Raw genomic sequence first — 24,877 nt, 5'->3', positions numbered from 1 at the left:
TAGCTTTTGGTTTCAATGGATGATTGAAACTCAAACATGCTCAAATTTGGGCTTAATCCCTCTCATAAATTGAAAATTTTGCTTACTAAGGATTTGACTTTTTCTACGATGAGCAACTTCAAAGGTATCCCAAATATGCTCTACTTCGGCCATTTAGTCCCATAGTCTTTTGAGAGTCTCATAGTACTCTCTAACACCTTTTTCTCCTTGTTTGCAACTATGAATTTTGTCTTGTAATTTTCATTTATGAGCAACATCATTTTGAGTATAGGTTTGTTTGATAAAAAAAACTCATGCTTCATCGGGCCTCTCATATTCTAATATATTTTTGCACAGTTCTTCACACATACTTCCCATAAATAAGGATAAAACTTTTGCATGTCTCATTTCTCATGCTTTAATAGCCTTTTATAACCCAACATTGCCTTCTCCCTCTCATTTTCTTTAAGGAGTTCTTATTTCGTAACACCATCTTCTTCACAAATAGATTTAGTGAGAATATGTTGAGGTTATGATAGGTAACCATCAATATATTCTCATAAATCTTTGTCAATCAAGATTTACTTAACAGCGATGGCTCACATATTATAGTTTTTTCTATCAAATTTGACGAGAACAATCGTAATCATTTCATTTTCGATCATAGCACCAAGAAAGGATAGAAGGGAAGTGGTAGAGAGAGAAGAGAGAAAAATGTACAGAAAGTGTTGAAGGCACGTTTTCTGAGGTAATAAAGTTCACATCCTCTCATTCCTTCACGTACTCTGGAATGGATTCTCCTTCACATCAAAGGTACTTCTTGCTCTGATACCATGTAATAAAATAAGCAAAGTGATACAAGAGAGTGCCTCTTATGGGCTTACAAGAACACAATAGCAAATAGCACAAAGACCTCTTATGGGTCAATACAATATTATAATCACGTAAGCTACTTAGGGGTCAAACAATAAACATAAAAATATATGATCTTATTAAGAGAGAAATGCTTGAGAGAGCAACAAAGAACAAAAGGGGGTTCATCCCTATTTATTCACAAGAGGTCATCTTAATAGAGTTGTTGAACTATTCCAATAACTCTATTTACTAGTCAAAAAAGAACAATATAACTATTTAGTATTTAACCAAATAATCTCTATAAAAATAAAATAAAATAAAAGAATAAAATAAAAGTACTAATGTGCCCCTAATGAACACAGCCTATTACAAGAATTAAAATGATGAAAATACTCCTAATTGGTATTTACATATTGTATTATTATTATTATATATAACTTAACACCGCTTATATTAAATATGATGCCACTTTTTGCATTTTTTGTCAAACTTTTTAGAACATACTTAGTCGTAAAATTTTTAAATTGTTCCAATGTAAAAATATGGTGACATACAATACTTTTAAACTCCTACAAACTGTATGGACAACACTTTGTTATATCTTTAGTACGATCATTAAATGTCTACGTAAACTATTTTGTGCCATCTTTTATACATGATTTAATCATATATCTTTTACCATATAAGATGCCCTCTGGAAATGTGAAGCAGCATTGTGTCACTTCAATCTCTTTTTGAAACTTTTCTAATGTACTCCATGTATAAATTCTAATTATATCATCCTCAGGAGGAAAATTGATGATAGAGCTTGGCTTTTCATTGTTCATCCTGAATTTTTTCATTTTCTATGTCACCCATGTTTGTTATATTCATTTCTACAACTTCAACAAATTCATGCAAAAGAGTATGTTGATCAACAATCTTTTCTAAAGTGATGCTTGTGCTTTCATTACGTTACCGACTATGAGTGCCTGACATAAATGTCATCAAGTACACTTGCATTCTAGCAACTTGGAAGTCATTTAATGTTGTTTAATTAAGGAAACAATGCAAACATATGCATGTGTTCCAGGTAGCCTTGAAGTTTGGCAATCGACGCACCTTTTTCAATTTGTCAGAGAATTTTTTTGTTATATGCCATATGAAAAATTTATACACTGAATGAGGAAATACTTTAGCTATAACTATTTTCGTTGCTTTGTCTCGATCAGTTACAATAACTTTTGGAGCATTGTCATCCATTATATAACTTTGGGTGTGCGCTTGTTCATATGACATAAGGGATATGACCGCTAAATGTCTTATTACGATACAATCGGTGTGAATTTTATTTTCGTCTGATGATTGGGCATCCACTGTTATGCACAATTGTGTGTATATATATATATATATATATATATATATATATATATATATATATATATATATATATATATATATATATATATATATATATATATAGGAAGACAGTCCAACCAAAAGAAGGTTCAAAATCTACAACTAAGGACGATATTTAGTAAGAAATATGCTTTACACGAAGACTTTAGGAGATATAGACATGTTTTTTGAAATATAAAAAACCTATGGCTCACAATGCATTGAAAATTTTACAATACAAAGTATTATGGGTCGTTGATTTTTAGCACTTTATAAAACATATCTAAACAGGTCGACGAAAGGGAGGTCGGATTATACCTCCTTTATATATATATATATAAGTTGAGTATGACTTACGTTGGATGAAATGGCACCGCTGATCCCGCGCAGCGGCACTCTTTTTATATTTTTTTCGACATTTAGCGGCGTTCTTGGGTTCCGCTCAGACCTTAGGGCGGTCCGACCGTCGCAAATATAAAAAAAAAGGGGGGGAAACCATGCGGACGCCTTTGGCGCGTTCGTCGCCAGAGGCGTCCGGTGATACGCTGCTTCGTATATACGTTAAAACTATTGAAAATCATCAACTAAAATCCCTCTGGCATAAGGTATCGTGTCTCATGTAGGGTCGCGTCTTTTAGACACGGGACTCTAAACGCCGTGTTCCTGTGACGTGTCTAAGCTTGCCTTCGTTCTTAAACCCAAGCTGAACCCCTCAGTCAAAGGTTTCCTCGCGGGCCCGCCGCTAGCCTCCGCTCAGCCGGCCGGCGCCACCAAAACCCCGATTAGAAGGCCGGCCGGATTCCGGCGAAGAGTTCCGCCGCTGCAACCCTGAACCCTTAAAACCAAGGATGGCCGCAGTCTGGCGTGCGAGTCGTCTTCTTCCTCCGAACCATCTGAGACTCGCGAGGGGGCTCGCCGGGACTCTCTATGCTTCCGAATCGGTCATCTCGCGTGCCCTTGGTCGCGGCTACCGTAGCGGTCGGAGCCGAGACGATCCCCTCATAAGGTCGGTCCAGAAAGCCTCTCTCTCTCTCTCTCTCTCTCTCTCTCTCTCTCTCTCTCTCTCTCTCTCTCTCTCTCTCTCTCTCTCTAGAGTTGCTTGATCTTGTTGCTGTCGATCCTTTTACTTCGGATTTGATGCATTTCTCACTGGGGGGTCGAAATTTCGCGAGAAATTGCTAATCTTTTAGGTTTTTCTTCCCCTGATATTCGAGTGCGAACTCTTGGAATGATGATTGTTCATACCATGCCCTGTTTAAATAAGAAAATATATCTCACAGAAGAAGGAAAAAATGCATAATTGAAGGAGTTCTAAATCTATGTTTGTCGATACTTGTTTTCCTCCAAAGACGGGATTTTTCTGATTTTGTTTGGTTGTAAAATTTCCTGAGATAGTTATGAGCATACCCCACCAACGAACTGGGGCATTCGTATTGTCCCTGAGAAGAAGGCCTTTGTGGTTGAAAGATTTGGCAAGTATGTCAAGACCCTTGATGCTGGCATTCACGTGTTGATACCAGTAGTCGACCGCATAGCTTATGTGCATTCGCTTAAAGAAGAAACCATCCCTATCCCAGATCAATCCGCCATCACAAAAGATAATGTCAGTATTTCGATAGATGGAGTGCTCTATGTAAAGGTACTTCCAGTTTTACTGCTTCAGTTTGGCACTTCCTTTCTTATTGTTATGATGATGGCTTTCTTAGCGATAGAATGGTGCGATGTTTCTGGGTTAGAGAAGAGATTTTGCATGTGGTTTGACTTGTTCATTGTTTGTACATCTTACAGATTGTTGATCCTTTCCTAGCATCATATGGTGTCGAAAATCCAATTTTCGCGGTTATTCAGCTTGCGCAAACGACAATGCGTAGTGAGCTTGGTAAAATTACCTTGGACAAGACTTTCGAGGAGCGTGATACGCTGAATGAGAATATAGTGGTAAGCTTAATGCTAGTGAAATCTCAAAAGGTTTTGGAGCTTGCATCAAAAGATTGGTTCGTTAGATATAGATTATTTTATGTCAAAATCTCAAAATTTGTAGATCTTGTTAAAGTCAGTTTGTTGCTTGTACTTATTAATTATTATCTTATTAGTAATTTTTGTTTGAATTTAAGACATTCATATTGATCTTCGTCCTTATATCTGGTACACATAATAGACAAATTTTATAATGAATGAAAAGCATTCATTTTGATGTAATGGCAGTGTCATACAGTATCATAATCTTGACTCATTACCTTGGAATCCTAGAGATTTCTTGCTTCACATATTTTGGTTATTTCCTGATCACTTCTCCCTTCCCACTTCACACAGATCTTAAAAAATCTTCACTTTTTACTTTCTTTTTCCACATTGCTTCTTGAATTCACTTCCCTCTCTCGTAACCTTGTTTTCAATCCCTTCTTATTTGGTTAGCTTAATGCTTCCCAAATCGCTTAAGTTCTGTTATGATTGTAATCATGTTTCTTCCTGTTGAATAACCACCCTATCGATCCATGGGGATAGCTTATCACTTTAGGTGAATCGGTTAAGAGTATAATTTCTTAGCTTTGAGCAAACAGCCTCATGTCATGCTAAAACTGGGATGCAATCAGGCTTGGCTATTTGGATTTTGGGCTAGATAGCTCGGACCAGCTGAGCCATGAATTGATTGACATGTGGCACCCAATTTTTTTTTCTTTTTTGAAAACTTATTTTAAAATTTCCTTTTTCGAAAGGCAAGCACCGCAGAAGATTTTCTTTTACAAAATCCTTTTTCAGAACACGGGTTCCAAACCAGGAGCTCAATTACTTAAATACTTTGCACATCTTTGCAAATTTATCATTTTCCTTACTTACCATTACGGCACCAGCTATAGGTCAACATTACTATGTTCACACGTACTATTTTGGCACCAACCTTAAGTCAATCATAACGGACCATTCCGACACCGGGTCAATACCCAAAACATTTTCATTTCATAAACAAGGTTTTGACACAAAAATACTTTTCATTCATTTCACAATGTAAAGGTTTACAAAATATATCATTTGTACACAACAGAGTACAAAATCCAAAAACAACTCCCATAAGCCTTAGGTCCAGCTATGCAGATGCCATTGAGTTCATTGTGTTGTACCATCCGTCCGCATACTACAGAGCACCTAAAAAATAATTCAAGTAGTGGGGTGAGATTACACGTCTCAGCATGATCCAACACTCAACAGGAATCACAAGACTAGCATAACAAGCATCTGCTATTGAAAAACCCATTATGGCCAAAACTCAAATCCTAACATTGAAAGAGTCAACCCTTCACTCACAGGTGTCGACCTTCAAGTCTAAAACACAAACCGAAACACAGAGGAGTCGACCCTCCCAACACAGTGGTTGACCCACAGGCTACACAACAAAAGCTGGGAGTCGACCCTCATACATTGGTGTTGACCCCAGATCCAACAATCTTGAATTTAAAGGATAAACTTCCAAGATAATCTCAACATAGACTTCTAAACTCAAGTCATGTATAGGCGAGTACAAATCATCTCAATCCAAGGGAAAATGATCCAACAAAAGCTCACTGGTATCTGGTGACGCAATCCAATTGTCATAAGCTCACAATTGTAGCATAATATACCTCCATGCATCGTATTCTCTTGGTTAAGGCAACTCAAGCTAACGCTTCATGTATTGTACCATCATGATACTAACATCTTAGCCAAGACACAATTATTGCTAACGAAAATGGCATACAGCCAACAGAACGGTTACTCTCTAGGTACTGACACCCTAGGCCAAAGCTCACAGTACCCCTTAGGTACGAGCCACCAAAACAACGTCCACGTACTCTTAAATACGAACAACAAAATACCACAAAATGTCACCACGGTACCTGGGTCTGGGCCAAGACGTGGCACGCACAACGGGACTCAACATAAAGGTCAACTCAAGATACCTGCTTGGTACCACGGATCAACAACCAACATAGATCATATATGAGTCAACACCCGACAAATCGAGTTCATGCTTCATCATTTCCAACATCCTTCATGCATCATTCATCTCAATCTCATATTGCCACTTGCAATATCTAACACTAGAGTAGTTGAGATCCAAGCATCACATATGTGAATCACCATGTTCATATGTAAACAGTGCTCTATTGCACAAACCGAGTTCCTCTTGTTCCAACACATCTCAAATCAGTTCTTCTTTAGCTCAAAAACCACATATCTCAACAAGGATTGATCCCACGGTCCATCTACACCTCATTCTTGGGTTGGTTCCATTGGAGCTCTTGCTTAATTGCCCCTTCCCGAACCAAAACTATCAAGAAACCACGCTCATTAACTCAGGAGTCGACCTTCCTGAGCCTAGGGGTCGACTTATAAGAGGACCTCACAAACAAAAAACATAAAGGAGGAGTCAACCCTACACTCCCAGGGGTCGACCCCCAACTAAAAAGGCAAAACAAAGAAACTCGAGAGGTATCAACCCCACAATCTCAAGAGTCGACCCTCAACAGGGTTAAACCTCTCTAAAAGAACAAGGAGTCAACCCTGCACTTCTAAGAGTCGGCCTTTAGAATAGAACTTAACACAAAACAGAGGAGGAGTTGACCCTTGGCCCAACTGAATCGAAGATGAGTCGACCCACCCAACTCAGGGGTCGACCCTCCGGCCAAGTTGAACACACTGGGAGTCAACCCTTCACCAAGGTGTTGACCTCAAATCCCAGCAACAACCACACAACAAAGTAAACTCCAAGATGTCAACTCCCAACTCAGGCCAAGTCGACCATCAGGTGCTCAAATGCACCAAGCCCGCGAACTCATGCCATGTCTACCTACATGCATGAATATTTTATTAAATATTTTTGTTTAATTGTTGTTGCATTTTATGCTATGCTTCACACACATTTATTGTTAATATCCTTATTACTACCATAGTGGCACCACTCTCCTGGCAACTTTGGGCATCTCTGGCCCGTCCAAGGAGTGTCTATTTATCTATTTTATTGTGTCTTTTAACCCTTGGAGGACACCGGGACATTTGCACTAGAGTCTAGGACCCTTCGTGAAGGTGTCCTCTCTGGAACCCAGAGTCCGAGACACCTCGTCCCTCTCTCAGTGGTCAACATAGTGCATTACTAGGCATACTGCAGCAGGTCCATATCTTTCTTGAATATTGGAGTCCAATGTCCCTCAAGGGCTTGTTTGATGCCGCGTTGTGCGGGACGAAAAGGCCAATTTTCTCAGCGTTTTTAACAAATGTGGGACGTGGCGGATGCACGGAACATTGTTCGTTGCATCCAAAATACGATGTTTTTTCGTTCCACCCCGCTATTACAAAAAGAACTGGGACGGGCGGAATGAAGTTAATAAAAAACTTTGCCTCGACGAGGGCGCCCGACCCCCCTCTCTCTCTCCATCGGCGTGAGGCTCCTCCATCGCTCTGCGAGAACATCAACAGTGCACCTCCGCCTGGCGGTGGGGCCAAGCGCCGCCGACCGTCGCCTCTGAGCTTATCGTCAGCGCCCGAGGTTGCCGAAAACCGTGTGGACATCGGAGAGGAGTTGATGAGGCATTACCGGGGCGTGAGGCGCCGACCGTGGGGGAAGTTTGCAGCAGAGATCCGAGACCCGATTGAGCAAGGCACAGAGATTTGGCTGGGGATGTTTGACACCGCGATCGAGGCGGCGTAGGCATATGACCATCCTCAACTTCCCGCTTGAGGTCAGCCGCAGTCCGGCGCCGAGCATGCACAAGGTCGGCCAGAAGAAGAAGGACAGTAATGATAGAATAGAGGTCGAGCTCGTAGCGATGAAGAAGAAGAGGCATGAGCCCGAATGCCACGACTCAAAAAAAAGAAAAAGAGAGATAGGTTTGAAGTTTTTAATGTGGAATCAAGTGGGATGCTTGATTTTAGAGATGTTTCAATCTTTGGGGTTGTTTGGAGAATGACCATCTCCCTGATATGGATTGGAAAAAGAATGAGTTTGCTCATGATCTCAAGCGGAATGGAAGTATGGTTTCTTTTGTTTATTATTTTTCTTCTTTCTTTCGTCTTGTAATTTAATCGATGATAATGATATACAAATGGTAGATCAAAGAATACTTTTTGTTCTCGAATCAGTGTGGTGGTGATTCTTCTTTAGTATAATGCAGGGATCCCTCAAAATGGAAAAGAAGAATATGGTTTGACAGAAAATAGTGGGTATTTGAAACCATTATTAACATTGTTTCCCTCTTTATTCCTTCCTTTTTGTGTGGGTGGGTGGGGGTATTTTGATGGCAGAATCAATGGTTTTTCTTCTTTGGCTTCAGTATGCTCTTTCTCTCTTATTGAAGCTATTTTCATTCACTTGTTTTTGTTTCCATCTTTCGTTTTGGGGTTGAGAAGGAATCTCCAATAATAAGTCTTTTGGTGTGGAAGAGAAGGCGGGTGCCTAATTGAAGATCAGTTACTACTTCATTCTCTTTTTGCTTGTATACCATACGGTGGTGCTGTGATTGCAGTAAGGTTTTGTTTTTGTGATTTTACAATGAAGTCCCCGTGATTTTACTTTCTTTCTTTCTTTGGATTTATTTTTTGGTTGTCTTTTGATTTCTTAGGAAAGCTAAGTTCTTATAGAAATTAAAGAAATTGTGGTAAAACATGTAAAATGGTGGGTGGATCTGGTCATACGATCCAAAATGAAGTAATCTGACTCATATTTCATGTATGTCCAAGTTGTTCGCACATCGTCATCAAACAACAGACATTTGAAACACATCCGAGTACGGTCCAAACAAACACTGGACTTAGTACAATTGTTACAGAATGGACAGAAATAGTGTTTTGTCCTTTTTTTGTTTATTTCGTCTAATCCTAGACAAGCCATCAAACACGCCCTAAGCCGTTGTGGTGGGGGACACATCCCTATGATCCAAAAGATAGGAACTCAATCAACTGTCTAGGAACTCCCACGGGGTTGGTGCGTGCTTGTTCACATCTAACAGGCTAGCTTTAGCCAAAAACATTGGCAAGCTAAAACAATCATTTAGTGTAGCTTGTTATTATTTAGTTACAATGCTGATGCATCAAACAATACCCTCTCAGTACCATGGGTCAACGCCCACACAAGCCACACTCAGGGTTAACACCCCAAATCTGACAGACATGCTCATGTCTTATGCAACCCTCTACGTATTGCCAACCTTATAAGACAATCTCAAAAATGTGTGCTCATATAGGCACCTATGTTATGTACTGCCACACTTGCAATACGAACCCCAAACAAACCAATTTCCATGCATACTTAAACTACGTAATGTCATACTTGCAATATGAATATAATAACTAACTTTCACGAATACGTACTGCCCCACTTGCAATACTCGCAAACAACTACATCACATACATACACTCTACGTATTGTCATATTTTCAATACGTTAACTGAAATGAATAAACATGAACACATCCATATGCATCACACCACGCAAGCATGACGCATGCATGCTTGCGTACCACCCATGCATCTTAGCACGTACCGGGTCCCTCCTTGGACCATCGGACTCGTACTAGTGCATCACCACACATATACCATAAATTACGTGCTCAATTACACAAGTTGGTCTATCAGACCAAGCACAACACAAAGCCCCAACTGGAATCTACTGAAATCCCAGACAAGATAGCTAAAACCCCAAGTTCCGTCACAAAAAAACCAAGTTTTGCACCTCCAGGAGTCAACCCCTTCATTACAGGAGTCAACTTCTTCTCTGCAAGAGTCAACCCTCAACACTGGGAGTCAACACATGATCTACAGGAGTCGACCCTCAGCCCAAACTCTACTACGAAAGTGAAACCCATGCATAAAACCGCCAACACCTGTAAGGTAGGGTCCCACAAACAACACCACACTAATATCAGGTTGGATCCCTCCTATCCCAAGCTCTATAGCCCATACGTGAACTCAAAACACCAAAAAAAACCCACTCACAAGCACTGGAGTTGACCCAGACCACTCAGGGGTCGACTGATGCACTGCAGGGGTTGACCCACCACCTGCAGGGGTCGACTCTGACCTAACAAGGATCGACCCACTCTCTGCAGGGGTTGACTCTGCCTATGCTGGGGTCGATCCTCGGGGCCAACCAACACCAGAACAAGAGGGTGTCGACTCCTAAGCAGCAGGAGTCGAACCCTGACAATCCTTCATTCGTTTTCATGCTCTGAAAACCAAACTTTCTCAGGATTCCTCGCCACCATTTCGAGTGAAACAACACCCCAATACACCCAAGGGAAAAACACATCAACTATAAGCGTTCTACCACGCTTTCCCCAAATCCTCTATCTCATCCAATATGCATAGAATTGTGTCCCACACAGGGACAAATCTAAAATCAACCGAATTACAAGCATAACAAAGCTAGAAACAACTTATAAAAACTTTAAATCAAAATCCATCACTTTGTAATCACGAAATCACTATACCAACATGCATATCCCTCAGAAAACATGATTTCTATGGGTTCAAAATCATATGTAATTTCATAAAATGCAAGATCATGCTAACTTAAATAGGGAATCTCTAATTCCATTTAGTTTACCCCCCAAAATTATAGCATTCAAAAAACATGATTCAACGTGCTGAAACACCAAAATACGTTGGAATGCACAGACTTCTCATAGTCATGCTAGAATCAAGCAAGAAAGCATAATTTCCTCAACGAGACCTTCTAATTCAAGAATCCACACAATTACACAATTCCTACATACATGCTACACACCAGCAAGCAAAATGTAGGAGTACATGACCATACCTCGTAATCGCCCAAAAACAACGAACAATCCATGAGATTATTGCTCATGCAATGTAATGCCCTAGGATTTTTAACCCTTGACAAATACGTAAAAATTAAAACTTTTCTTTTCTTTTTAAATAAACAACGGAAACATTTTCAAACTTAGGCTTAAAATCTCAGGTGGGTTACATTGTAGTAACCACAGTGTATAAGAGTATGAAATGAAATCATGCACATTATATAAACAAAGTCCTTTACAAAAATGTTCAGTTTAATAAACACCTAAGATTAAAACAAAATCTTAAGATTTGCCTTAGATCCTAGAAGTTCTAATCCTTGATGTCGCTCTTATACAACATCCTCTGTTGTGCAAGTACCTGGATCTGTATTTTCCCATGAAACGGGGTCAAACTTGTGATAGCCTGGTAAGTAAATACCAATTCCAGGTAACTTAAAATATTAAAACATATTCAGGTGTCATAATTTAACTCTTGTGTAACTCAAATGTCACCACATTTATTGGTTAACTCAACTTATATTAAGCTTATCATTTAATATGAGGTATTGTATTGTAAAAATAAGCACAAAGATCTATATATATATTCAGCATAACGTAAATGCTCATTCAAATGTCCACTCAAGCAAATAACCACTTATGTATTTAATATAATGCAAATAACCATTCGTGTATTCAATAATGTCAATGTCCACTCTTTCATTCAGCAAATAACCACTCATGCATTTAATATAATGCAATTAACCATTCGTGCATTCAATAATGCCAATGTCCATTCTTTCATTCTAATTAGGTGTTCAATTATAAGATCTTTTGTTTTGATATTTATTCTCTGTGGGTGCTTGCAGAGCCACTCATTGTTGTATCAACCGAGACCATTCAAGGGTTTATTATGCTATGTATTTTCAATTATCCCGAATGACTAGTTGAACGGATCATAAGGAGAACATTTTGTAACCGGGAGAAAATTCTCAAAAGGCCACTCTCACTCATATGCATACATCTAAGACTACTGCAGTAGTTAAGGTCTAACACCTAGGATACATTGATAGCCTCGGCTTCCTAACCCGAGTGACTAGAGGCCCTGGAACACTCTTGCTCTCACAAACAATTTCATGTCACTCCAGGCTTGTACCACCTACCCTCTCCAAGGCAAGCCCACTTTGAATGGGTATAAAGTTTGTCTTTTCAATTGGATTAATCATTTCACATGCCTGAATAGGCAAAATTTCAAGGCTTAATAGCCCAAATACTCATTTAGGGTAATAACTACAATCATATATACCCAACTCATTGAATATTGCTTTGTATGTACGAGCACTTCGCCTATGAATGTGGATAACAATTTTAAGTATATGCGTAAACATGAATCATTTAACATCCGATGCCCTTTTTGCACCTCATGGGTTTAAGTAAACCAAACTGATGAACAAGAAAAATTCAAGTACAATGGTACCTTTAAAAAATAGCATATTATACACATTATCATGCCCCAATGGTACCAAATGTTGCTCAAACCTTGGCCATACCCTAGTCATAATATTTCATTGAGTAAACAAAAAAATTTAGACATAATAGTTTATAGCCCGCAGAGTTTTGGTAAACTCCAAGTTCCATTATTGAACAAAAATGTTTATAATATGAATCAATGCATGCAAACATTGTTTTAAAGCATGCGAACATAAATCAGGGTATGTAACTATTTATTTAAGCATGCTAACATTTAGAACATATATTTGTGCATGCTAGCCTAAATCAATACATGTAAGATAACAAGAATTCATGCATGTTGCCCTAAATGAATGCATGCAAATAGAAGTTAGTGTATGCAAGCAGAAATTCAAAGCATGTTAACATAGATCAAAATATGCAATTATTTATTAAAGCTTGTTAACATACATCGGTGCCTACGATTTTTATATACTCATGCGTGTGTTCAGAATATGTTTAATATTATAAATTACAAGTTTTTGGCATAATAACTTATTTTGATATTTACATATGGTGATAAAAATACGACTCTCTATAAACTTGAGAATCGAAGTAGAGCAGGATAAGAGATATACTATGAGAGCAGAAATTTGGACAGTGCTTCCCCAGTACTTTGTCAAAACTGCCTCTAGATGCGATGATTTTGGCAGTACTTCTACTAGACGTATTAAAAAACTCTAATTAATGGGCGGAGATTTTGGCCGCCTAACTGTGTAACGTGAGTTAAACGAGAGGACGCACAACTAGGTGTGGGATGAGCTGGTCTACCGCACGCGGGGTTGTGCACAGACGCAGAGGTGCATATGCATGTATGTCGTAGAGAGGCTCACTGGCAAAGGAGGAGAGCCAAGAAGGCCACTAGTGCCAAAGTGAATTGTGAAAGGTACCTTAGCAGCGCCTTTAGATTAATGGATTTGCCATCAAAGGAGGGTGGTCGGGAAGGCCTTCGGTGACCGTGAAAAGCACCTTAACGAAGGTAGGGGTGTTAAGAAAGAGGCACAGTGGTGAGGGGCTCCACAAACAAAAGAGGGTGGTCCGTTAAGGCCTCTGGTGTTACAGTTGTCCGTGTAAATATGCCTCGACAGAGGTGTGTGCACTTAAAAGTGCATTCTAAGGGATGCACTACAGTAGGATCTCCACGTCATAGAGAGGTGGTCATTTAAGGCCTCTGGTGTCATGGTTGCACCGTGTGAAGCATCTCAAATACGCTTCGAGAATTAACCTACGCAAGGGACGTTTGTGTTCACGGCCAAGTCATAGGAGAGTTCATATTTTCTTACCGAGTTTTGAATTGGACAGCACTCCTGCTGGCAGAGCTCCAAAAGTTGGGTTTGTTTGGACGGGGTTCTCCCAAACAAACTGAAACCGCCAACCTGAAGAGGAGAGGGGCGCAAAGGTTTTTAACAGAGCAGATCGGAAAAGCAAGGGAGGCAGGAGAAAGAAATCTAAAAAGAACTAGGTTTTAGAGAGATATAGGATGGAAAAAGGGAGAGAAAGAGGAGTCTAATTTGAAGTGAGAAAAAAGGGGGGGCGGGTGGGCTATTTATAGTCCCCAGGTAGGACCCACACTCTCATGGGTGTCTCACTAAGGGAAATGGGAGGGGTGTGACTCACCCCTCCCTGGCCACGTGTCGTTGTAGGGAGAGAAGAGGGGGATGACTCACCCTCCTCAAGTGGGCCCCATTCCAAACACCATGGGTCAAAACCATCTGATTTGATGGTTTTGATTATTATATTACTATTTTTTATTTTTTTTATTAATTCTATTAATCCTATTTAATTTTTACTAAAGTAGCCTTGGTCTAATTCCACATAACCAAGTTGCCACTTAGGTTATGAAAATTACCTTTTTACCCTTTTGTGGTTTAAGAATTTACTTAAATATGCCACTGGTGTGGTAAATTATCATTTTACCCTTAACAAATTTATTATTTCCTTGAATATACCCCCCCCCCCCCCTTAATTGTGAAATTACTATTTTGCCCTTCGACAATATAAATATTTACAAATATGTGCCTAAAATATGTATCCAGATAAAGATTCAGATCCGTTTGGATAATATCTGGATCTGATAAAATTTTGGATACGGGTTCGGATCAGTGTCCAGATCTGGTAAAGAATTCAGATCCAAAAGTTATTTGAATCAAGCCTCTGGACTTTGGATCTTGTCTATATTCGGTCCAGGATTCAAAATGACTTGAATTTCAAATATATGAATCTATTTAACATTGAAAAATTTCAGATATTACAAGTAATGTCCAAACAGCACCTTAAATCCACCGGAAACGCCAAATCACCAGCTCCTAAATTATTAAATAATCACCATTATAAAGGGTCCGAAAATCTGGGGCGTTACATGGCATAAGCCCCAAGTGGAACTAATCCACAAGATGTTGGGACCATTGGTTCCTTAGGTCGAAAGGCCTTGTCTCCGGTAATCAAAACCTGGTCAAATTTGTTTGATGGACAATACTGCAGTAAATGGTCTGGTATTGTTTTAAGCCAAAACCTATCCTAGAATGTCTGAGTGTTCTGGGCCCGTTGACAACCTTGCATTTTTGCATATTGTCTCTGAAAAGTTAAGGTAAATGTATTATTATCTCTCATGGTTTTCTATCTTCGGTGAAGCAGGTCACTGAGAAACCTTACTTCTGGTTTTTAAGGATTTTCAGAATCTCATCTTTGATTCTATTTGTGAAAATTGTCTATTTTCTTGCAGCAACAGTGTAATAGTTTATCTTGTGCCTTTTCTATGCCCTACACTTTTGTACTGTTGATGGGTTGATCTTGTAGAATTTTGCATGATCTATGGTATATTTCATTACAGTTATTCTCTCTCTTAAAATGCAGAAATCAATAAATGAAGCTGCCACAGCTTGGGGTCTGAAGTGCCTGCGGTATGAGATAAGTAAGTTTTCCTTTTCATCATACCATTCTGAGTTCTATGATGACGTATTGCTTGAATAATACCAAAATTCATCTTTCAGGGGATATATCTCCTCCCCCTGGGGTGAGGGCTGCGATGGAGATGCAAGCTGAGGCTGAACGACGGAAGCGTGCTCAAGTGCTTGAATCTGAAGGTTTTTCTTTTTACTATTGCAATATCCTGCATAAATTCATGGTTCAAAAAAATTGTTTGAAGTAGGATAGCTTTGCATGCAAATTTAGGACATAATTTTCCAATCACTACAATGCAAAACAAAAACACTATTGTATGTTTGCTTTCATCTTGCTGTGACTACCATGAGCAGATGGATGTCAAATTTAACAGGAGTGAGGCAAGCTAATATCAATATAGCTGATGGCCAAAAAAGTGCTGTTATCTTGGAATCAGAAGCTGCAATGACGGATCAGGTGAACAGAGCTAAAGGTGAGATAATCATTAATCCTGTGCACCTCTTTTTCTTCATCTATTCTCTCATCATTTTAGTGCATTTGACCCAAAACAATAGCTGATGAGTATCATCACAAATTTATGGAAGCTACAAAGCTCAAAGGCACCATACAAATGCATATGCTGAAAAAAATAGATGGTTTTAGCTTGTCCCATTAGGTGCCACAACAATGTGTTATAGTCATAGTTTTTCTCTGTTAAATTAGGATGTTTTGTTAGGGATGCAAGTGGTTTAAGTTCTGACATGGGTTTGACCCAGATTTGATCCATCTTCCCAGATACAGGCAGCCCTTATCTTGATGTGGGTTGGATCGATCTGGATTTGGGTAATCATTTGATATGGAACCTGGGATGAAATCATATCCAAAGTAACCATTCAACCTTTTTCCCATATAAAAACACCATTGAACCATGTGTGTCCCTATCTATGTATTTTTTGGGAATATCTCATGCATGAGGAGAGGTGGAGAAATCATCAATCTATTGTTATCTAGTATCTAGTTGTAAGGAACAAAAGAGATTCCTAAGGGTTTAGATTATTTGGACTCTCTATTCATCTGTCCTCATATTCTTTGTTACTATTTGAGGTTTTAGATTAAAACCCTTTGTAAAACCAAAATTTTTTTACTTTTGTGGATTAGGTTTGACTTGTACCAAATGTAAAGTTTCCCTAGTTTACCACTATGATGGTAACTCTAATTTTTTTTTCAAATTTAGGAAGCTTAATATTTTTTTCTATTGTGTTGTGTCCCACTACATGAGGAATTGAGGACCATTTATGTTTGGAAATGCATGTGTATGTGTGTAAAAGAGATGTAGAATTCAACGGAAAAAAGGTGATTTAGAGATATAGAAAGGGAGGCTCTTCAAATGAGAGAGAGAGAGAGAAGAAACCATGCATCCATTTTCAACACTGGCAAGTCATCAATTATTAATGGTTGTAAGTTAGCTCTCTTATGTTAATGTTATTGTATTTTTCTCGCCGGCTTCTGTTTCTTTTGTTTGCTTTTTCTAATTTTTCTGTCTCCATTTTCCTTTTGAAGTCTGTCCATATGTGTGTGTGTGTGTGTGTGTGTGTGTGTGCGCGCGTGTGTGCACCCATGCGCTCATGTATGTATATCATTCATTGCAACTTATTGAATTGACAATGAAATATTTATGTGGAGAATATAGTGGTTTAAATTTGATGAGTTATTCTTCAATTTCTAGGTTATAATTTTTCACCAACTACTAAATCCATGTTCTTGTCCATCAACTGGGTGTGCCACTAATGCTACTCATAGTGGAAATTATGCCCTCTTCTCCATTCATTAAAGTTCCACATGACCTTTTAGAATCTAATCAGATGAATTCTGTTAGTTTGAAACTTTGATGTGTTTGCTGTATTTGTGTTAGTTGTGCTTCTGAATTGGCTGTGAATATGAGTTATTAGTATTACCTTTTCTGTCTGTCATGTGGAAGGGGTTCATGTATTTCGGTTGAGATGGCGCTGTATGAGACTGTTTCTCCTTTTTCCAGTTTTTTATGAAAATTTGGATGTTTTATTCTCTTGCTTGTCAGTATCAATTTCTGTTGATATTCTTGTGGATCCAACCTTCTCCTTGTCTAATTTCATTTGCAATATTAAATATAAAGGTCTTAAGGATATTGCTTGTATGCAATAACTTCCATGAAATTTTGAGGCACAAATTTATCTTGTAGTTTTCTAAGTTTGGGCACCTTCCATGTTCCATTCACATGGGTTTCCCAAGTTTAGGAGCCATAAATAGTTGTTGTCAACCATGACTGGGAGTCCAGGATTTGTTTTTTTTTTAGGATGATGTGTATATACTGCTAAAAATAATAAATGAGAAAGGGAAAATGAAGTTTGAAGAGAGCTTCTCATCTTCTATCTGACCAGTAGCATATGATTTGTTGCTTTTTCAGAGTTAATGGTTCATCAGAAAAGTTGATTCTTATGTCTTATGTGATATCCACATTTATGTACTATAGGAGAAGCTGAAGCTATTCTTGCTAGAGCTCAAGCAACTGCAAATGGAATTTCATTGTTGTCAGCTTCAATCAAAGCAAGTGGAGGCGTAGAGGTAGTGCTTTTTCAATTTATGGTGTTTTAACTGCTTAAATAGTTCAAACATATATTGAAGAAGGTATTCATATCTTAGTTCTTTCTTATTTTGTTAACTGTTTGATTTTCAAGCAAGTCTGTTCAATTGTAGCCACTGTCGTCATCTCCCAATGTCCTGCTTGTTGTTAAAGGTGCCTCTATTTGATACAACAAACAAACAACAACAACAACAAACAACAACAACTACGCCTTCATCCCAAAACAATTGGGGTCAGCGATATGAACCAAAAAAGAAATTCATTTTGGGTCTTCCACATGAATCCTTTTCCTCCAATCATTTCTATCCAACGCCATGTCCTCGGTGAGGTTCAAAGCATTCATATCCTTTCCTATCATCTCCATCAAAGTCTTCCTAGGCCTACCCCGACCTCTTTTAACTAATATATTTTCCCATTTCTCCAACCTTCTAACTGGAGCATCATTAGGCCTTCGCCGAATATGTCCAAACCACCGTAAACGATTCTCTCGCATCTTATTTTCAATGGGTGCAACACCTACCTTCTTACGTATCTCTTCGTTCCGAATCTTATCTTTTATTGTATTTCCACACATCCATCTAAGCATCCGCATCTCATCTACACTCATTTTTTGAATATGATGTCTCTTGGCAGCCCAACATTCCGTACCATATAGTAAAGCGGGTCTAATAGTCGTCCTATAAAACTTTCCCTTCAACCGCAATGGCATTCTACGATCGCACAGCACTCCAGTAGCACTTTTCCATTTCATCCACCCAACCTTTATCCTATGATTTACATCTCCATCAATTTCTCCATACTTTTGAATGATGGATCCCAAATATTTGAAATAATCATTCACCGGTATATCTTGCTCACCAAGCTTCACTACACTCCCATCACTACTTCGTTGCTTACTAAACCGACATTCCATATATTCAGTCTTACTCTTACTCAACTTAAAACCTCTAGCTTCCAATGTCTGTCTCCATAATTCTAACTTAGCATTAACCCCAGCTCTAGACTCATCAATCAAAACAATATCATCAGCAAACAACATACACCACGGTACATTTTCTTGAATTGATCTCGTAAGCTCATCCATCACTATCGCAAATAGGAAAGGGCTTAAAGCAGATCCTTGATGTAACCCAACCGTTATCGGGAAATTGGTTGTCACCCCTCCACAAGTGCGGACATTGGTTACTACTCCTTCATACATATCTTTAATTATACTAATGTACTTGAGAGAAACACCTTTCTTCATCATTGTCCACCAGAGAACGTCCCTAGGTACTCTATCGTATGCCTTCTCTAAATCAATAAAAACCATATGCAAATCTTTGTTCCTCTCTCTATATCTTTCAATAAGTTGTCTAAGAAGATGTATAGCTTCCATAGTTGATCTTCCAGGCATAAAACCAAATTGATTCTCCGATATCATGACAACCTTCCTCAACCTAGACTCAATCACCCTCTCCCAAAGTTTCATAGTATGACTCATGAGTTTTATACCACGATAGTTTGTGCAATCTTGTATATCACCCTTATTCTTATATAAAGGCACCAAAGTACTCTTCCTCCACTCATTACGCATCTTATTTGTTCGCCAAATCAAGTTAAAAAGATTTGTCAATCATTCTAAACCTTTCTCTCCCAAGCATTTCCAAGCCTCGATAGGTATACCATCTGGGCCAACTGCCCTTCTTGATTTCATTTTCTTCAAAGCCTCTGCAATTTCTTTCTTTTGAATCTTGCGCATGAAGTCACGATTTATCTCATGAAAAGGAATGGAGAAGTCTCCAAGATCTTGAGCATGACTATCATTAAATAGCTTATCAAAATAATCTTTCCATCTCTCCTTAATCTCCTCATCTTTGACTAAAACCCTTTGCGTTTCATCTTTGATACATCTAACCATACCCAAATCCTTCGATTTCCTATCTCTCATCTTTGCAAGCCTATAAATATCCTTCTCGCCTTCTTTGGTATCCAACTTGTCATAAACCTCCTTATATACCTTAGCCCTCGCGTTTCGAACAACTTTTTTAGCTTCCTTCTTTGCTATCATATACTTCTCCAAATTCTCATTATCACGACTCTTACTTAGATTTCTATAACACTCTCTTTTAACCTTAATAGCTAATTTGACATCCTCGTTCCACCATGATGTATCCTTACCTAGTGGTGCACCGCCTTTAGACTCACCCAATACCTCCTTAGCTACTTTTCTCATACCACCCGCTATCTTATTCCACATTGATTCTGAATCCTCCTCGAGACACCAATCAACTTCCTTAACTACCTACTCTACAAACATTCCTTGTTTAGCTCCTTTCAGTGCCCACCACTTAATTCTAGGATCTATCCTATGTCTATCCCTTTTGCGGCATTGTCTAATTCTAAGATCTAAAATTAAGACTCTATGTTGTGTAGCTACACTTTCTCCTGGTATAACCTTACAATCGATGCAACAACCCCTATCTCTCTTTCTAAGTAGGAAAAAATCTATCTGACTCGTATTAACCCCACTTTTAAATGTTACTAGGTGAGACTCCCTCTTCCTAAACCAAGTGTTTGCTAAGATCATATCATAGGACAAACAAAAATCTAAAATCCTTTCTCCACTTTCATTTCTTTCTCCTATACCATAGCCTCCATGGATATTCTCAAATCCATCCCTACTAATGCCTACATGTCCATTAAGGTCACCACCGATGAAAAGCTTTTCTCCATAAGATGTCTCTTGTACTACTCCATCTAAATCTTCCCAAAATTGATGCTTAATGGAATCATCTAAACCTACTTGAGGTGCATAAACACTAATAATATTAATAATATCCGTACCTAATACTAATTTAATAAGTAAAATTCTATCACCTTTCCTACGGACCTCAACTACATTATCTATAAACTGACGACTCATAACAATCCCTACTCCATTCCTATTCCTATTTATTCCTGTATACCAAATCTTATATCCCCAAGGTTCTATCACTTTAGCTTTCTCACCTACCCATTTGGTCTCTTGAAGACATAAAATATCAATCTTTCTCCTACACATAACATCTACTAACTCTACCAACTTACCAGTTAAAGACCCTATGTTCCAAGTGGCTAACCTAATTTTATGGTCTTGGACTAACTTCTTTACCCCCACCCGTCCAACAAAGTGAGGGAACCCTTGCCTATTTGACACCACACCCGGGCGCCGGTGTGACGCGTCGCTTCTGGGCGACGACCTAGCAACCCTTGCACATTTATCACTGCCTCCGGGCCTAGAGAGTACAGCGCGTCGCTCAGTAGGGAACGCCCCAACGAAATTCTCATATTGGTTCATTTTCATAGGATATGACAAAGTTTTTATGCTGGCTGTCACAGGCCTACCGCAACCCTCCTCCTTTATCCGGGCTTGGGACCGGCAGTGTATAACTACAAAGGTGCCTCTATTTGATCAGTATAAATATTTCCTGATAGAGCTACATGGTTATATTATGAAGGACAACTATGGTAGTTGTTTTGGTGATTCTTGGTGGAGCTGTGATTGCTCGTACTACTATGCATTTGTGGCTTGGTGACATGCATTCAGCTGCTAGCGCAGTTCAAAAGCAAATGAAATGCACAGCTCGTGTCAAAACTAAAATGTGACTACTCTTGGATAAAATTCTCTTAATGACATAGTGGTTGTATTGCAAGCCTGCAACCTAAAATTTCTACTCTTCATTCATATCAGCTAAACTGTGACTATGTGGTTGGCTAGCTGTTAGGATTTTCAATAGTTTTCCACAAAGATTATTTGAAAAATCTTACTTGGGAGAAAAGAAAAATAAAATATTGGAATTCTATAGCAATTGTACGAAGAACTTCGTGAGGGCTTCACCTTTTTCACCATCCATTGGGATCTGTTGTCTGTGCATGTGGAAGGTTTCAGAATAAAACTTTCAAAAACAATTCATGTGATAAAAGGATGGTGTAGACTGTAAGATTCTCTTGTTATAACTAACATATTTGCCGTGTGTGTGTGTGTGCCTGTACGAAGTTTAAACCCTTCAGTGTAAAGTTGCAGTGGTAGCACTTCTGAATCTATATTGTTAATTTTAAAAATATATGGGGTCTTTGTTTTGGAGATGAGACTTTCAAAAAGTAGCAAAAGGTAGTTTAATAATTTTAGCTTGTCAAGACAATCGTTGTTTACCTAAAAAGTGGGAACTTATGTTCAACCGTACAACCACTTATATGGATAGCATGGTAATTTCATGCTAGTTGAGCGCCTCTAAAATTAATATAAATGGTAGATATAGAGAAGCCATCTCTCTCTCTCTCTCAATTTTTTTGTGTCTTGCCTCTATTGTTAAATGATAGAGGTTTCACACTTCGGATCTTAGATTTTTTTTCTTTTTTTTTTATTTTCCATTGTAGTGATCTGTGTTCTGTCTATCACTTTCTGGTCCTAATCTTTGGTAGCCCATTGGTTCTTTGAATTGAGTGATGTGAAGATCTTGATTCTTGACGAGTTCTTTTCATGCAGGCAGCTAGCTTGAGGATAGCAGAACAGTATATACATGCATTTAGCAACATTGCCAAAGAGGTAGCTGAAATGGTGGATTAAAAGCAGAGTACTATCTTAGATTTCTCTCTTGAATTTGTGATGTCTTACCTGGGTGTCTGTTGCCTCTTTGCAGGGCACAACTCTATTGCTTCCTAGCACTGCTGCAAATCCTGCTAGTATGATGGCTCAAGCTTTGACTATATATAAAAGCCTGATCGGGAATGGTCCGAGTTACACCAATCAGAGTGCTCCCATTGATTCAACTGATGAAAAGAAAGTTGATGGTTCCACTAAACAACCTGGTGATGAAAACCTTGCATCTGATTCAGGCATTGCATCTTCTAATGCCTTCCCTGATGGCACGGTCTTTACCCTGCAAAGCCGCAGGAAAGATCGTCACTGATAGCAGCCTTGCCGTTGGATAAGTTGTGCAGATCAGTTTTGTTGTATCTTGCATTCGAGCTGCTCCCCAATGAAAGGATAAGTTATTTAGTTGAGATCTGAAATGCTGCAATCGTAGTTCAGAATGAATGACATTGTGAGTACATCTTTTTATGATCTGATGAAGACTTGGTAAACTCAGATTCTTGTGGGTTCCAAACCTGACATTCCTTGGTTATGATAGTGTTGGGGTCACATTTGACCTGTACAAAGTCTTATAATTGTACGATTTTCAGTGGGATCAAGAAATATTGTCATGCGATGGCTTGCATTTGGCCAAGAACCCAGTTGACTCAACAAGTTCGAGTTTAGGTCAACTGGGTTTGCCAGTCTTGATCGCACGTCATTAGAACTTGGTCATGGACAAACTAGTTTGGTTCAACCGGGACATGGCATATTCAGACCTAGTTCCACTCTGCGCCGTGATACTTTGAACCAGATCAGACCCAGCCTGACCATGTTTGAATCAGTGAACAACTTAAATTAGTCAGGATGAACCAGATACGGTTCAACGAAAGCAAAATTATTTTTGAAGACAATATATGTCCAAAATCCAAATTCTGTATATGAACCTATTATTATACTGTAAAATGTTTAGTGCAGATGAAGATATATAGGCAAGTAGATCCGGTAAGGGGTTATACAACCCAATTCCTTACCTAATCTAGATCCAATAATGAGAATACTCCGATTGAATTTCGGTTAGGGTCTGTTTGTGAAACAGAAAAGTTGAGTTGTTTGAGAAAAGTTAGTTCTCAGAGAAGTTATTTTGATGACGAGGAACCTTCTTCACAGGGAACAGGGTCACATAATGGGCCCGCCTCCCTACGAGGTAAACCCCAAGTGAGATCACCGGCACTCAAGCCCTTACAGAGCCCACCGGTTAAAGGCAGCCGCACACCCGATGGCAGTTGAACCTGGGACGAAGGGGTCAGCACCTTCTCCCCATGCAATATTTTCAATTCCTACTTTGAGTCGTTTGGGGCAAAGAAATTGGTAGAAATGTCATAGGAAGGGAATTAATGTTAATTGTTTTTTGAAATATGCTTATTTTGGCTTTCTTAAGTCATTTCTATCAATCTCTCCAAAATACTACCTTTCAATTAATCCGTATCTTATGTTAGATCCTAATTAGCATCCGCAGGATTAAAAAGTGACTAAAAAACACTTAAAAATGAAACCAACTCTCTGATGCTGCCACGTTTGTATGATAATAATTGAAAATAAAATAAAATAACAGGTTAAAAAAGGCAGAAATCTTTAAACAACCGCAACACTTGCATGACAGAAATCTTTAAAACATCTAAAAAAATGCCTTAAAAATTAACATTGGAAAACCGTGCAAGTCTTGAGAACCTTTCTGAGTCGCACCACCTTTTATTTTTGTTGGACAAAAACAACTGATTTTAAACCACCGGGAGACACAACATCAACAGTGCCATCTTATGGTTCATTCGGTTTAAGTCTATTGCCCTATATTCAGCCTCTGCACTAGATCTGAAAACTGATCATTGTTTCTTGGGGATTCATCAGATTCCATTTTTCTCAAAAATATAAAGGTACTCCCCTCTGTCCATAAAAGCCTTCTCTTGCTTCCATTAGTACACTTCTCCCGTTTTGAATTCAAGATGTCCTTTCATCTCAAGATTAATCAAGTCGCCCCTAGCCAGGTATGCAAAGCCCACATGAGCAGAGTCGCACCATCTTAACCAACAAAAAAAATCAGTGGACTGCTGCAATCAGACTATCTCAAGGAAATTCTAGTCTTTCCATGTAGTCTTTTGCTGTTTCTTTTTCCCCCTTATGGTCTACCTTGGGCTAGTTCTCTACACAGCGTGAGGAAAATGCTTAGGTAATAATTTCATGTTATATGACTGCTAGCTTTTTTCTTTTACAATGGTGAACTTGAACGCTGTAGTTTTT

General features: G+C 38.8%; 1 protein-coding gene across 1 annotated transcript; it reads left to right on the top strand.

Moving 5' to 3' along the window:
* Positions 1–2,935: 2,935 nt before the first annotated feature.
* On the top strand, positions 2,936–22,986 carry LOC149836218 (uncharacterized). The gene is made up of 9 exons (XM_090010828.1): positions 2,936–3,217; positions 3,607–3,850; positions 4,000–4,149; positions 15,339–15,396; positions 15,476–15,568; positions 15,760–15,858; positions 17,875–17,966; positions 22,493–22,552; positions 22,647–22,986. Exons 1-9 carry the CDS (start codon positions 3,060–3,062, stop codon positions 22,914–22,916), a joined length of 1,224 nt encoding a protein of 407 aa, XP_089866954.1. The 5' UTR covers positions 2,936–3,059; the 3' UTR covers positions 22,917–22,986.
* The last annotated feature ends 1,891 nt before the right edge of the window (positions 22,987–24,877 follow it).

Source organism: Nuphar pumila, chromosome 6 (assembly GCF_984573655.1).
Source record: "Nuphar pumila chromosome 6, dmNupPumi1.hap1.1, whole genome shotgun sequence".
Lineage (NCBI taxonomy): Eukaryota > Viridiplantae > Streptophyta > Magnoliopsida > Nymphaeales > Nymphaeaceae > Nuphar > Nuphar pumila.
The sequence above is the reverse complement of the archived record's forward strand: the minus strand, read 5'-3'. Positions and strand labels throughout refer to the sequence as shown.

What these genes read in the sequence shown, in the direction of transcription:
- LOC149836218 (XM_090010828.1), top strand. Translation starts at nt 3,060, where the DNA reads ATGGCCGCAGTCTGGCGTGCGAGTCGTCTTCTTCCTCCGAACCATCTG. An exon ending in CGAGACGATCCCCTCATAAG is followed by an intron (nt 3,218 to 3,606) that starts GTCGGTCCAGAA and finishes TTCCTGAGATAG; the next exon opens with TTATGAGCATACCCCACCAA. An exon ending in TCAGGTGAACAGAGCTAAAG is followed by an intron (nt 15,859 to 17,874) that starts GTGAGATAATCA and finishes TATGTACTATAG; the next exon opens with GAGAAGCTGAAGCTATTCTT.